At 37.9% G+C, this 15,989-nt stretch overlaps 2 protein-coding genes across 3 annotated transcripts in view; one reads left to right on the forward strand and one right to left on the reverse strand.

Moving 5' to 3' along the window:
* Positions 1 to 4,818: 4,818 nt before the first annotated feature.
* Positions 4,819 to 14,441, reverse strand: PSMA2 (proteasome 20S subunit alpha 2). Of its 2 annotated transcripts, XM_090287379.1 has the most exons (8): positions 14,357 to 14,441; positions 12,344 to 12,420; positions 11,023 to 11,155; positions 9,073 to 9,195; positions 8,255 to 8,336; positions 6,843 to 6,916; positions 5,773 to 5,830; positions 4,819 to 5,685 (listed from the first exon to the last, which is right to left on the reverse strand). In XM_090287379.1, exons 1-8 carry the CDS (start codon positions 14,395 to 14,397, stop codon positions 5,569 to 5,571), a joined length of 705 nt encoding a protein of 234 aa, XP_090143505.1. In that variant the 5' UTR covers positions 14,398 to 14,441; the 3' UTR covers positions 4,819 to 5,568. The 2 variants fall into 2 exon arrangements, with proteins under 2 accessions (XP_090143505.1, XP_090143506.1); XM_090287380.1 differs by lacking the exon at positions 9,073 to 9,195.
* A 125-nt stretch (positions 14,442 to 14,566) lies between these two features.
* MRPL32 (mitochondrial ribosomal protein L32) overlaps positions 14,567 to 15,989 on the forward strand; it is a 28,324-nt gene continuing 26,901 nt past the window's right edge. Inside the window, exon 1 of the mRNA XM_090287381.1 lies at positions 14,567 to 14,762. Within this exon, the coding sequence (XP_090143507.1) occupies positions 14,648 to 14,762 (115 nt within the window). The 5' untranslated portion in view covers positions 14,567 to 14,647. The remainder of the gene's footprint in view (positions 14,763 to 15,989) is intronic.

Raw genomic sequence — 15,989 nt, forward strand, 5'->3', positions numbered from 1 at the left:
GCTTCCTGTAGCCCTGAGCCGGGTGACGCAGAACCGGATTCCCAGGCGGCAGCGCGGCTTCCCGAGCCGGACTGAGGCTAACTTGGCGGCCATGTTTTTTGATGGCACGTGGCTTCTACCACTCCTGCTGCTGGATGGGCTTGTAGAGTCACAGCCACCAGGCCCCAGGAGAGGAGCCGGAACGGAGTTCGCGGGGCTCTCTCTACCTCACACCCACTGAGGTACCGACAGGGTCCCAAGCAGGCTGACCCCGCGCCTTAGCACGTAATCACGGTTGGACCTTATCCAGGACCTTTCCTAGATAGCACTCAGTGCATTTTAGTGGTGAAACCCTCCCTGTTAATCCCAACTCTAGCCAAGTACACCGTGTTGCTCAAACCCCTACGGAGTACCAGGCAAGGCTGTCTTAGAAAAACTCTGGCAGAGGTTACACATCTGTTAAGTGGTGGAGCTGGGATTTTTGACTCCAGGCCAACGCACTTTCCATTACACTATATGGGCTCTCCTAGAAAGTGGGACGTAGGGATGACGTGCCCCTCCTCAAAAGAGCAATGATTAGGTGACTTCTTAAGGGCTGGGAGGTTTATATTAGCCTTGTAGAGTGCCCAAAATCACCCAGAAAGGTTAGGGCTTTATTAAAGAAAGACTAATTCTAAAAAGAGGGCTTCAGTTAAAATTAATCCTATGCATGCCTTCCTCGAATCTTACTTCAATTGACAGTAAAGAAACGAAAAAACAATAAACGCACAAAAACAAAAAGAACGAGATGGCTGCACATGACACTTTGGAAGACAAAGAGCGATAGTAATTATTCGATGTTTCTATATGGCACCCATTGTTCGAAGTGCTTTTCACATATAAATTTATTCAATTTTCTCAACAACCTAAAGGGTAGACATATTTTTAGAGTTAAGTCTGCCACAGAGAGGTTATTTAAACAAAGGAAGCCTCTCTGAAGATGGAGGAGTTAGGAGTGAAGAAAACCGTCCCCATCAAGTGATTCTATTCCCAAGGCAGAATCCCAGAATGGCTTTGAAACTGCAGACAGATGCCTGGAAGGCAGAAGGGAGGGGAGCAGTGAGGCAGAATTGAATAGGCATTGCTTAAGTTTGTATAGGGAAAAAAAAACAAACAAAAAAACCCACCCAAATCCTCACTTCCATTCTGTGTAGAGGGGCAGAAGACTAGAGTTTATGATGAGGAAGACAGGGAACCTGAAGGGTTCTACACACGTCATGAGAAGAGTGAAAGTTTTCCCATTGAATGGTAAAATGCTATGGGGTCCCTTCTCTGCCACTCCCAGAATGCTGGCACTCCTCTCCCGTTCTCACCACCCACCACCCTCCCCTAAAAACTTTTTATTCTGGAGAAACTGAGCAAATGAAAGACCATAGAGAAATGGTTTGTAGATGCTGATATTCACCATCCCCCAGTATGTAGATTTGAGACTCACTCACAAACAGCACTTCCAAACATTTTTTTGGTTTAGAAGTTGAAGGAAACAATGCAGAACAAAATGATTTCAAAAAATATTCTTTAGCATCCTCAGATAAAAGATATTACAGCCATGAATCAAGAGAAGAATTTTTTTTATGGAGGTGACAAAGTATAGGAACGAGTTCTTCAAAATTAAAAATGTTATTCCATATCTTAAACATCAATAGGAAAGTAGGAAAAGTGGGTAAAAATCCCTACAAAAAGTAGAAAAGGTGAAAAATACAGCAACAAAAGGGCCCAGTATTCAATTAATAGGAGTTTTAGAAACAAAAACAAAGAAAACAAAGAGGTAATTTTCAATAATAGAAAATTTACCAAAACTGAAAAGGTACCAATTTCTGCAGTGCAAGGGCCTGCTGAGAACTCAGCACAATGGACATTAACCCTGCGTATGTCGCGGGTGATCTGAAAGATACAAACGATTTTCTTAATAAACTCACACAAAGCCACATCACTGTGAGATTTCAGAACGTTTGGATAAAGGAAACGATCCTAAGGGCTACATAGGGGACAAAAAGGTATAAAGGATTTGGCATCACACATAAACAATCGCATTAGACTTCTCAACAGCAACACTGGAATCTAGAGGGAAGTACGTAATGCTTTTAAAATGTGGAGATAATTATTTCTAGCCTAGAATTTTTAAACCCTGCCAACCAAGGAGAGAGGGTTCCAAGAAACTTCTTGGAATGGAGTTGGGAGCGTGGGTTTGAGGGTTGAACTGAGCTGTTAGATTACCTGATATCTGACCATGAGAAAAAGTTTATAGAGGGTTTTACAACCTTGTTGGGGAAAACCGGCAAAAATTAGTGATACCTACACAGGAAACAAAGCCAACAAAAAAGCGAGACTTCCAGGAAAATTATTTAGAAAATATTAGTATACTTACACAGCCATAATAAAAAACCTCTTACAACATTGTGATCTAATAAAATTGAGGCAGAGAGAAAACGAGGGTGATAAATTAAGTATTCTAAATTCTCACCTTTCAGAATAAAGTTTATATAATGGCTAAACTTCAGGTACCCAGAAATAATTATGTAAGCCTACCATTTTGAAAAGAGTACCTAATGAAATACCTAAAAAAGTTAAAAGTGATGAAACTCAGGGACATGGCTTTTGATGAAGTGTTCAAGTTATCTGACTTTTAAAATATGTTCATGGCGGTAGGTACTGCTTGTTCTTGAAGAAACCATGTAAGGCAATATGACATTACAGTAACATAAAACCACTGGACTGCCCTTCAGGAAATTAGAATTCTAAACCAAGGGAGCTACCAACTCTTGAGTTCTTGGGTAATTCATTATATATTCTAAGGTTTGTTTTGTTTTTAAATTGTTGACACTATTAAAGATGTTCCAATTTTCCCCCCTTTGCCCACCACCACACCTTTGTCTTATCTGTGAATTATGCTATTATGTTCTTTCACTAATCCCTTCATCTTATTTCTTTCAAGTTTGTGTTTCTTTAGGAGGGCTCACAGAACTTGCCTCCAAGGGCAAGGAGACAGACACCTGATAAAGTGGTGACTTTAGGGACTGAGATCTGGCACTTTTGGTCCATGAACACAACTGAATTGAGAAAACTCTTTTGACCACCCCTATCACCTAAACAGTGCCCAAACAGCACTCAGTAATTGAAAAGATCAATATTAGTCTTCCTTATTTCACTTTTTGTTGTGAATCTTAAATATTCCCATTTCTCACTGCTAATAATTGTTTTGCAAACTTGAACTCATAGTTCAGTGAGAAACTGGAAAAGAGAAAAGGAGCAAGTGGAGACAAAATTTTTAAGAGAAGATACAAATTGAACCAAAAATAGAGAGGGGCTATGATAGTTAAGTGCATTTTGATGCTTAAGTGAAAGCTAGAATCTATAGGCTAGAAATGATTAGAATTTTGGAACATTTAGGGATAGTTACCCAGTAACTTTGACAAAGGGGCTTATTATTTTTTTATTTACTTATTTTAGAAAGAGAGGAAGAGAGAGGGAGCACAGAGTGAAGAGAAAGAGAAACTGATTTGTTTACTTAATTATGCATTCAATTGGTTGATTCTTGTCTGTGCTCTGACCAGGCATTTGAACCTACAATCTTGGCATACTGAGATGATGTTCTAACCAACTGACCTACCCAGCCAGGGCCTAGAGCTTATTTTTGAGTTCAATGAAAAGAATACAGCCTCAACTGAACTGTGCTTCACATTTAATGAGGCAAGAGGCAGAAATTAAATTCTCAACACAATTTGCTTCAGCTAATTTTTACTCTTTATTCTGTAAGAAAATCCATGTGGTTTCCTTTTGTCCTAAATATATAGTAGTCCCTTCCTATATCATGGTTCAGTTATCACGGCCTCACTGTATTGTGGGCTTTTAAAAAATATTTTAATTATTTATCGCGGATTTTTTGCTATATCACGAGATTTTGCAGTACTGTATACATATGTTGTTAAAGTTAGATAGGTTTAAGAGTGTAGAATATGTTTAAGAACATTAAGTAGTGTTTATAAAAGTGGGGAAAAGGTTAATAAGGGACTGGGGATGGTTTATAAGTGTGTGGGAAGTGTTTATAAAGCCTTAAAATATATATAAATACTAAAATAAATGTAAGGTTCCTACTTCACGGATTTTCACCTATTATGGGGGTTATCTAGAACCTAATACCCGTGAGAAGTGAGGGAATACTGTAAATATCTTTTACTTTTCCCTTGACTTGTAGAATTTTGGCATTCCTCTAGTTTTCTAGCATTGGACCTTAGAAAGCAAATTCAAAAGTAGCTAAAACTTAGAGTACTTAACCAAACCATTAACCTTGACAGGACTTTCACTTGTATTATCAAAATTTAGTTTTAGAAAATCCTCTGAGATAATTACCTTATGCAGTTCCTTAGCCAGTAAGTAGAAGTGTGACCTAACTCTGAAAACAATCCCTTTTTATCACTGTTTTCTTTCTAGTGTGCTGGGCTCACAATATACCAAGTGCCCATGAGGAAATATTATTAGGTAAGGTTTTCGAGACATACATCTTGAAATAAGTTACCATGTACCATAACACTTCTGCTACACAGATGGTGGGGTATAACGGGGAATCCTGACAAAAATGCTCTAACTCTTTTTCCCAGAAGTTGGCTAAATTTTAGTCAAAATCCTTTGAACTACACTGCAATCATGGAAATGCCTACTATTTCTCTTGGTAAGAATGACACTTATAAACCCTCCCTATCTTTTGTGAGCCAGACTAATGATGTGATTTCTCTTATCCTAAGGTGCCTTAGAAAAGACAAACAAAACTACACTATGCCTTCATATATAATGAAAACAGAGTTCAGATACTCTATTTAATTTGCTTGCTTGTATAGACTTTAGTTTGCAGTAAAGTTACTGATTACATGAAGGAGGGAGTCTTGAACCATGGTTTTGACACTAAAGTATTAGTATTTTATTTCCAGCACTCATGTCTATCCATCCTTGACTTTAAATTTATAAAACTAAAGAGCTCTTTTAAAATACATTTATCTACTTGTGATGGAGAAACCAACAGGAACCAGTAACATAATTTACATACTTACATAATATATTTCCTATAGGAGACTTACTACTCTTCAAAGCTACAATTCTATCTCACAGAACATCCTAGGGTTTTACCGATCCACACCTAATGATGCCTAAGAAACATCTGTGTTTCCAATCTCATCTAATGACTCCATTAAAGTCTACAGATTCTCTCACCTCTTAAAAGTAGTGTTTACCAAAATCAGCACTTTGCTTTATTGAAGAACACACATCCGGTAGTAAAGAGATATGACTTAACCAAAATTGCATGAAAACTAAAGACTGATTTCACCATTCTGTTTTGCAATGTAGTTTCAGAAATTAACTGTTTTAAAAATTTACTAACTCCTAAAAAGCTGGAAGTTGAACAGTTTATTATGATTCATAAGTGTCATTTTAAAAACATCAGTCCATTAAATCATGTAGAAATACATATGCAAAAAGTTTGCAAAACAAAACATACTTTAAACATGTTTAAGTACAGTGATTATCTGAAATTCTGGATTTTTAGGTCGTTCATTATTATGCTATGGCAGCTAAGTAATCCTTAACTTCAGTTGGAGTCAGTCTCCTAAATCCAGTTTCATTGCAGATCCCAACTTCTATGTTATCTTCTGTCATTTGCCCTTCAAAACTTTCCTATTAATGAGGAAAGAAAAAATGTCAATTTTCCAAATAGTTAATTATAAAATCATTATAAATTCAACTGTTAGATACTGAACTAACCTTTAGGGTTAATATGGCTGTATGAATGGCATCTTCAAGTTCTAGATCTTCATTGTATCTAAATAATTTTTTGAAGGAAAAAAATTATTTATAATTATTTAAACACAATTATAGCAACAGCTTAACACATTTAAAAAATGTAAAGCACTCTTAAAATACTAGGTTACAGATTACTTTTGTCACCTCACTGAGACAGCTCTCCATAAATAAGAAACATGAGTTTATTTTAGGAAACTTCTTTAAGTATAAATAGTCCAATATAATCACAAGGTGGTGGCAATATTATAATAATTCTCAAAAATAAAATAAAGAAAACAAGACTTGCTAAAATTTCTTGTTTGTTCTTATAAGTTGTACCTCTATGTGAAATGTTTCAAAGACTCATTAATAAAATGTAAAAGGAAAAGGAAAGTGCTTTAAGATCCTAAAATTATATTAGTTTACAAATTAATCCCAGGTCTAAGACTGTTAGCAATCTTAACACTATGTGGAAATGTACCAAGAAGGGTCATCTGTTAGTTAATGTCAATTACAAACTTTTTCCATTCAAAATGCACGACATTTTTTAGTGAACTACAATAATGCGGAGTCTAGAATACAACTGGAAACATATGAAAGCAATTTACTGTGCTAGGGCAGTGACAGCAGGTTTTTATAGTGCTCCATTTTTTATCAAGCATGTGTATCATATATTTACTCTATCATCAGATATTTGGCTTCACAATTTATATTTATAATTGTCATAATGTAACATGTTACCATTTAAATCATTTAAAATTTTTCTTCCCAAAAGTTTTCTCCAAATCCCATGCCCCGTTTTTTTGGGGGTGTTTGCTAGAAAATGTTCTTAAGAAATTAGTATTATCACTTAATATAATGAAGAATAGAGAGCTAGGGTGGAGAATTTTTTGTTTCATCTGTAACTAGGCTTGAATATAGAGTATTACAACAAATTTATTTGGATTCATGACATTCCTTATTTAAAGAGATCTGAAAACAAAAATAAATAAATAAAATAAAGCAGAAAACCATGAAGTAAGTCTGCAAATAATTAGTTATGGTGAGCTTACCTTTTCTCAAGGAAGGTTTTCCCATTCACATAATTCTTTCCCATTGCCGTGGCTTTCCAAGCAAAGTAAGCTCCCTAACCAGGAAGGAAAACCCATATTCAAATCGTTAATCAATCATAGCCCTGCCATTTATTTTTAGCTCTATAATTTGTCTCTAACTTCTAAGGTCACAAAGTAGGTTATTCTTTTTAGAAAGGTTACAGGGATAAATTACAAAAAGGCATTAAGAAACTTTGGGAGCTGTGAAGAAGTTCAATATCTTGACTGTGGTGATGGTTTTCTCAGGTATTTACATACATCAAAACTCATCAAATTGCACCCTCTAAAAATGTGCAATTTATCGTACACAATTTATATAAAAAAGCCAGTTAAAGGAAGCTGAGGCTAACTTAAAGCAAACAATTAAAGAGTAATATTTTAGCTTACTAAGATTAAGGGGCTCTACAAAACCTATATGTATCTGAAAAATGGTGCTCAATTCTTCATTATTACTGGTGAATAAATTAAAGTAAATGAAAGCAGCAGCAATGTCATAACTTCATCTGTTGGAAAAATACATATGAATGCACACACACAAATACAAAACATTTTAAGAGAAACAAATGCCTTTAAGATAAAACAGAGTAAAAGGGCAAAAGATGAAATGTGAATTCCAGCAATGGTGGCTTTCAGCTACTCACTGGAAAGGAAAGTAAGAGAGCTTGTCACATTGCTTTAGAAACTCAGAGATGTAGTAACTAAATTCTCAAAATACTTAATTTTTCTGATGTAAGTAACAACCAAAATTCTTTTCTTTGCCTTTTCAAATCACAAGGTTAGATCATAACATTTGAATTAGATGAACCTATAAATTTCTAATGATCCATAAAATATGAAAGATCAGTTCCTAATCATGATTTTTTTCTCCCAGTTTTCCTCACAGCAAATAAGAAGGATGTGGAGTAGCAGCATTCATATACCTTTTAACTCAAAAGACCAATCCTCTGCTTTAGAGTAGACAAGTCATCCATTTTGCAAAGAAAGTTACATCAATTTTTGTGCAGTATTAGTCACATTCAAGTCAGCCCCAAGATTAAACTATAATACTGTACTCTAGACCAGTATATTTCACTACAATATTTCTCAAAGTAACAGAATTCCAGATTTAAAAGAGATCTGATAACTACTGTATTTCAACAAATCAATTATGTGAAGTTAATGAACAAGACAGAACAGAGAAAACAGAACTAATGTAGCATCGTATCAAAAGACTGAAACACCAACACTTCAAATGTGCAAATAAATATGCACTACTTCATACATTCTAAAGCCCAAATGAAAGACAAAATCTTAATTAAAAATTTATGATTGTTTTTATTAGATATTAAAGAAGCACTTTAACAAATCCCTCAAATATATGTGACAATACTTACTGATGGATCTGACTGAAATAAATATGGTCGTCCCTCATTCCAACCACAAATTAATAAAGAAACTCCAAATGGACGGACACCACTGAAGAAAGGAAAATAAAAATTACCTGACATCTTCATGTTGTAAAAGTCAATCTACTTATTAAAACTCTCAAGTAAAGCAAATTATCAGGTATACAGAATTAGACTTTAAGTTCCTTAAAAAGTATTTAATACTTTTCTGAACAAATCAATTCAAAATTAATTCTCTTTGTGGTACCAAGGAAAAAGTTTGATTACTCTGTTAAATGAAATAACACAAATATTGGTTTTAATAAGTGTGGAGTAACATTTAGTGTCCTAACAAAATGACAACCTTCAACAAATGCAACTTTCTCACGAACATTACATATTAGCAACTACCTTTATACTACCTCATCCATGTTCACACCCAAACACAACAGAATTAAAATGAATACAGAAGTGTCAAGGAGCTATTGCTTTCATGGTGACCTTATGTTAATTTCTGATTGAGAAGATAAACTTGGAAGCACCAGGGTTGTCTGGGTATAAAGGACTGTTTTAGTAACTGGCAAAGTACTCTATATAGAAGCAACTTTCTGCTGCTTTCTCCTATAACATGAACAGCAAGAAAACGTTCAATTTTTCCTTAAGAAAATATTCTAGCTCCAGGTGAGAAATTATTCATATTCATGATTTTCCCTATTTGTTAAACAAATACAGAAATAGTAAGTCCTCTTTAAAAAAAAAGTACATCTACTCGTCTAAAATTATTTTTTTCTAATTCATTACACATTTCAAGTAATAAATCAACTTACCCTGACTGGGTATATTCTTGCATCACAGAAGCTATTCTCTGTACTAGCTGAGCTGTGGGAATAGGTTCTTGGTAAACAAGATAATATTGCTGAGCTAGTTTTCGAGCTCTGTGCACAAGTACTCTAGCAAACAAGGAAGAAATAAGGTTTAATTAAAATTAAGATACTCTACTACCTAAAGACTCATTCTCCTTCTAAAGGCATATACCTACAGCACAAGTTTTACATATATCTCTTTAATAGTAGCTGTCTACTCAAAGTTAAGTCTTGCTTACATAATTCCAGTTAATTTACAAGAAAATACCACACCACCACAGAGAAAATGAGCCGTAGGAAATGAATAAGAACAAGGCAAAAAATAAATAAATAAATAAAAAGAGAGACTAGGGGTACCAGTCAGCTTAATAATAACAGATTTAGTGTACACAATGAGAGCTTTATCTCCCTCTATGGTTTCAAGATTGTGCTCCTTATCCCAAGGGCAGTCATCTTGTTGTTTTATATTGCAGTCCAACACACACATACACCTGCATATGTGAACACACATACAAAAAATTTCAGGCATTTTTTTCTCACTTGCCTCAATCTTTTCCAATAGACTACACTTCAAAGAGTATTTTTCAGAGATTGAGGGACAGCAAAAACTACTTATAAAACATACAAAATGTAAAATTTAAAAGAATATATTACAGAGCCATCAAACGTACAGAAAGATAAATAGGATGTACCTTTATCTGCTCACGAACTACTGATCTGAACGATTGTATTTCCCTATACAATTCTAAAGTCATCTTCTCTGTTTATTCTGTCAGTGGTAGCACACTGAGGCAATACTTCTGTACAGCAGTAACAGGATCCACTGTAGTGAAGCCTGATCACATACCAGCCACATTTCAACTTAATTAAAGTGAAATTCTGGCTCTACCTATCTTGTTCCACACAAAATTAAAAATGAAGTCATACTCCTTTTATTGTTAAATGACAGACATAGGAAACTGTCAATCTCTTTCAAGTTGCTGGTGCCCTGATGTAACTATCTCCTTCTGTGAAATACAAAAGGAGTAAACAGGTGCACATCTGGATCTTGAACAGCTGCCATATTCAACAACTTTCAGAGCATTTTGAGAATTTGGTCACTTTAATTAAAAACAGAAATAAATATAATGGAGTTAACTCTGGATGGTGATGCTTTCTTCTGCTGCATGATGGCTTTTTATCCCCCAAGCATTTTTTAAAATCATGTTTATTGATTTTAGAGGAAGGAGGAGGGGGAAGAAGGGGGGGAAGGTAGAGAGGGGGATAAGGGGAAGAGAGGGAGAGAGAGGAAGGGGTGGGGAGAGAAAGAGAGAGAGAGAGAGAGAGAGAGAGAGAGACAGACAGACAGACAGACACCCCAATTGGTTGCCTCCCATACATGCACCAACTGGAGACTGAACCCACAACCTAGATATGTGCCTCGACCAGGAATCCAATCCCCAACCTTTTGGTGTATGGGACAACACTCCAATCACCTGAGCCACTAGGCCAGGGCTGCTTGATGACTTTTTAAAATATAGTTTATTACACCTATTGTAACTACTATTGCTTTTAGTGTTTTTAAAATGCATTAGAAAACAGCAAAGCCCTTGAAGCACTGCCCTAGGATAGTAGAAGAGGGATTATGAATAGAAGGGAGAAACTACTAAACAGAAGTTAAGAGGAGTAAGTACTGTACCTATCTCCTTTTACAACAAACTTGCATTGAGTATCCTCCTTAAAGTAATCCTCAGTCTGTCAGGTACAGGCAAACTAAGTTCAGCTATTAGTGATGCTGCTGTTGCTACACAAAACTAGTAAAAAGGGAGTTGGGAGATTAAAGGATAAACATTCCTATTTTTTTTTCTCCTCAAATATAGATTATGAGCAAGTCATGAAATGGTGAGAATATTAATAAATACTATAACAACATACCTATAATCCGGGCCCATGCCACTATATACCAAGCCTATATGTTTGGTAATTGGCTCCACTTTGTGTACACTTCGCTCATCATACAGAATGGATTTCTGTTTCTTCTCCGTTGCTAATACCACACCATTTGCAGCTTAAAAATACAACAACAAAACAACACCTAAATGTTCAATCATTTAAAAAATGCTTCAACAGTTTTCAAATTATTGCTACATCTCACCCACTTCCTCTTACATAAAAAACTTTTTCTTCTGGATTTCTATATTAAAACGATCTAAGAAATAACAGTAAGTCAATTTCTCCCTCACTGGTCATCTATCGTCGGCAGCCGTCCGTCTCGAGAGACGATGGTGTAGCTTCTTAAGAGTCTATCTGCACCGCCGAGAATGGCTGTGCAGTCCGACTCGGGAGTGACACGGTATCTGTCTCCTCCCGTGTTGAATCGACATCTTGCGATGACGCTGAAGCTACAGAGCCTGGGCAGGGTGATATGGAGGGTCTGCTGTTGCCCATGCAGCAGACCCCCCCTCTCTTCGCAGCTGAAGGGTCCAAGGGAAAGACGGAGTCAATACAGCTTGGCTTCAGGTGCGCCGCAGGAGTTGCCGGTGTTGACTACAACGTCAAACCGCCTTAGGGACTCCGGCTCCGGATTTTCTGTCGGGGTTTACTCCCTTAGCCTTTCCCCTGAAGAGGTATGCCGCAAGGCAGTGGAGGTTTTTTGGAGTCAGAGTCTTCCTTCTCTGATGTGCCCTGACTGGAAGATCGAACCAGCGACACTTAGCTTGCAGGCCGACGCTCAATCCACTGAGCTAAACCAGCCAGGTCATCTATATACACTAAGAAATCCCTATAGTCAACAGTATTATACAACTTTTCTTAAAATATTAGAGAATACCTAAGAGGTCACATGTTTTAAAATGGAATTGTCTACTGTTCTTATGAGATTTAAAATCAGTGAATTTTTTTTTTAAAGAGTATCTTTAGGTTAAGTTACATAAACAACCTTTTCTAAATTATAGGAAAGATAAAAACTGCCAGAGAATAGTAATATACAATTAATGGAAAAATGAAAGAATACTCAGTTATCTGAATGGGAAGGACTAGATGATCACAACTAATAAAGGCGCTTTATTAATTTGAAAAAAATTAATCTTCGCAGGCTTATTACTTCCTTTAAACCTCAAAATACTACAGACTTACAAAAAGAATGGTTAAAAATTATGCTGCCACAGCTATTTATTTATAAACTAAATGCTAATGAATTCCACAAGGACATTAGGATAACTATTAACAGGAATCTGAAATGAATGTATTTAATTACCTTTAATTCCCACTGAAGGGGCTCCACCAGCTACAGCAGCCAAAGCATATTCAATCTGGACAAGTTTACCAGATGGGCTTAAAAAGAAACCAAGGTATCTGTTAAATTCACACATTCTCAAATATTAAAGAAACTTCTCTAAAAAGAGCATATATATATAGGTTCATTAATCAAAACTCAAGAGGCCCTGGCCAGGTAACTTAGTTGGTTAGAGTGTCACCTCAATATGCTGGACTGCAGGTTCAATCCCCAGTCAGAGCACATAAAGAATCAACCAATGAATGCATAAATAAGTGGAACAACAAATTTATGTTTCTCTCTCTTCCTTCATCCTAAAATTAATTTTAAAAATTGGAGAGAAACTAAAGTTTACCAGGCAATTTGAACATATTCACAGTGAAGTACTAAAGTCCTTTGGTTGTTTTTTTGTCTGCCATGTAATGAAATATTACTGTTGCCTTTCACCACTTACCTCCACCTTGTGACTTCAAGTTATTAAACCTCTCTGTAGCTCAGTTTCCTCATCTGTAATATGGGGATAATAGTACTGTAGTAGTTTTACCTATTCCAATTAGCAGTAAGTAAATACCAAAATAGTAATGTTAAGAACATGAATGTGTCTGTTAAATACCGAACAGCAGCAGCACATATTTCATGTTGGTGAAGTCATATATATACATTTGAGAAAGTACAATGGCCTAAGATATAAGACCTAGATATTAGTCACAAGAAAAGTACTTCTTATAATAGTATAAAACTATTTCTAGAAGTCATGAACTGGTTATACGTAACACATCTGGTTCCATGGGTTTGGTAGCCAAATACTTGCCCCCAAATGGTTTTTTATACGTAGTTTATTTCAATCTAGTTGTTGAATTAGAATTATCATAAATGTCACAGACCCACCTTCTTATTTTATAAAGTCCTTGAGTTAAAGTAATTTGTCCAAAGTGACAGAGCTAGGTACATAGCTCCAGTCTACTACTGAAAAAATAAACTTGAGTTTCAAAAAGTCAACTTCTATCTTCATAAAAGTATGAATACTACCACTCAAATCTCAATTCATATCATCCCACCTTGTTCCAGACACAAGAGACTACTCTTAGGTTTCAAAAATCCTTTGACAAGGTAATCCCTGTTCGGAATGCATTTCAGGATTCCGATTAACTGGTGAACTCTTTCCTGGTCACCTTTAATCCTGGGGAAACTGCCCTGACCACCCCCAACTAGGTTGAATCACACACCCTCATGCCTATGGTGTCCTGTACTTCCTCTTTGGCTAAGAATTATCATACTTGAGTCATTTTTTACAATATTTGTCTTCCACAACAAAGTGTAAGGTTTGTTCAGTCAATCCAACACTCTATTACCAGGAGTCCACAATCATTTGGCTGACAGACACACATCTAGTCCCATGTAAGAAATACGTCTAGGTATGGTAGTTTAAAGACTCGTACACAACAAAATTAGCTGACTTAAGCAGAGTAACATCAACAGGCTAATTTTTAGCTCCTTAACTTCTAATAGGGGCACTGAGGAAATCGAAAGCAGATGATTTCGAAAGACACTACGTAGTACCAAAAGGAGACTAAGACAGACCAAATGATAAAGTTCAGGCTTTCTGAGATCTGAACATTCCGAGCTCCAGAAAGCTCCGGGATCAGGTCCATCTGGGTCAGAAAGAAAATACTGAACTCTGAACGGCGCACCCGGATATAGCTCAGCTAAAGCTGCCGTCTTCTCTAGTTCCAAAGCGAAAGCAAATTCCTGGCTGAGGGCCGAACCTTCCCAGAAGGCCAGGGCCGCCCGCAATCCCCCGACGAGCGTTCCCGCGGCCTCCCGGGAACACAGCTTCCCAGGCCGCGGACGGGCCCGCCAGATGACTTTGCAATGTCGCATTTCCACCCGCATTCCCTACTGGGCCCTCCGAAAGCACCGAGCCAGAGGACAAGAAGTAAAAAAATCCGGTCGGCGAAGATCCTGCAACCTCAGCTACACGGAGGATTTCCATACCTGAACGTAGTCAACGAAAAGCTGTAACCGCGCTCCGCCATCTTTACCCGGAGACTCAAAGCACTTCCCCACACCTGCGCACTGCAGCCGGCTTCTTTTCATTGCCCTCCCCGCGCCTTCCTTTTCCTCGCTTTGATTGGAGGAGAGTGAGAGTCGCTCCAGCGGCAGGCTGGGCGTTGTAGTTCCAGAAGCTGAGTTTGCCGGACCTTGCGTCTGGGAGCGTGCTGAGGAAAGGGGCGGGACTCGCCAGCCGAGAAGGATCGGTCTTCGGCTTTGAAGAAGTTGGCGGCCATGTTGGTGTTGGTGGTTTCGTTGCGGCCCATAGCCCGACTCCTCCGAAGCTTTTGCGAGCTATTGCCGCGGAAACTTCTAGAGAGCAGGCCAGGCCTTCCCAGCTCTCCGTGGGGTACGTGAAGAAGACCGGAGCAGACAATGGGTGGATGAGGGAAACCCCCGGGCAGCGTGGTGGGCACAATTCATACTCTGCGTTTTCCCGTGTTCATATCCGCGGTAGGGGACGTTGTCAAGGACACTTACTTAGGAACGAAAGACAGCTGTTTTTTCTGCTCCTCCCCCACAAGAAAGAAGAAAGTCCTCTGTCACTTTCCTACACAGAAGGTTATCCAAGCTCATTATTAGCTCAGCATCTAGGTCTGCCACTATCTGGATTCTTTTTATCTTTCATTTCCAGTCCTCTCACACCCTAAAGCTATTTTATCTTCTCTTGTATCTGAGTCATGTACAGTTGAATCCAAATTCCCCTGTTACTGGACTGGGGCCTGGCCCTGAGAGGATCTGCCTGGGTCCAGCTATAGTACATGAGTTATTGTCTTGTATACGAAAGATTTCACAACAGGAGTCCAGGTGTCTATGAGGATGCATTTCTTAAAGCTGCCTACATTGAAACAAGGAAAGGCTTAGCTGCCCATTGACTTAAAGAGTTTAGGAGGCCTGTGATGAAAGAAGTGGGGGGGGGGTTGAGGGGGCAGAAGAAAGGAAAGGAAATGGCCTCACTGCTCCCCACAGGGAGAGCACGTTTGAGCTGGGTCCTCTGTCTTGAGGCTTTTATCTTTGTGGGTGGGAATCTTAGCTGCGGTCTCAAGGGAGGGTTTCAGTAGCATATTTATCAGTTCTCCAGATGTGTCATGTTTAGGGTCATGATCTCCACTGATTGTTCAGTGATGGGGCTGGTCTTTAGTCATTGCAATTGGTCCTGGTTTTGCTGGTTTTCTGGGCCTGGATCTGAAATATAACTGAGGCCTAGATATTATCTCTCCAGAGAGGAAAGTTCAGGGGAGGAAATGTTACCCTGAGGGTGAGGTTCTTGTTTTTCCAGGTTTCTCCCCTGCCAGGTCTTCCGCCCTGGTAATTATAATTGCTTGGCCATTGTGTTCGGCTTTCTGTCTTAGTTTCCCTGTTCCACTTGTCAGGGAGTTTTCCTAATTCTTCACTCTCCTGTCCCACCTGTGTTTCCTCTGGAAACTAATTTTAATTGGAAGCTTCTTAGATATTAAAATTGTCATTGTTTTGGTATTTACATTCAGCTCCCTTTCTAAGGTGTCCCAAGCATGATAATACCCAGGCAGCCTGAACTGAGAGAGCACTCACTATATGCCAAAGCCTACCTATGGTT

This window comes from Furipterus horrens, unplaced genomic scaffold, assembly GCF_987537825.1.
Source record: "Furipterus horrens unplaced genomic scaffold, mFurHor1.1.pri manual_scaffold_9, whole genome shotgun sequence".
In the NCBI taxonomy this organism is placed as follows: domain Eukaryota; kingdom Metazoa; phylum Chordata; class Mammalia; order Chiroptera; family Furipteridae; genus Furipterus; species Furipterus horrens.

Bases quoted from the DNA above. Each gene is read 5' to 3' on its own strand.
- PSMA2 (XM_090287379.1), bottom strand. From the start codon at position 14,397: ATGGCGGAGCGCGGTTACAGCTTTTCGTTGACTACGTTCAG. The intron at 11,156-12,343 runs GTAATTAAATAC...TGTATTTTTAAG, and splicing joins CCCTTCAGTGGGAATTAAAG to CTGCAAATGGTGTGGTATTA. The intron at 5,686-5,772 runs GTTAGTTCAGTA...CCTCATTAATAG, and splicing joins CAGCCATATTAACCCTAAAG to GAAAGTTTTGAAGGGCAAAT.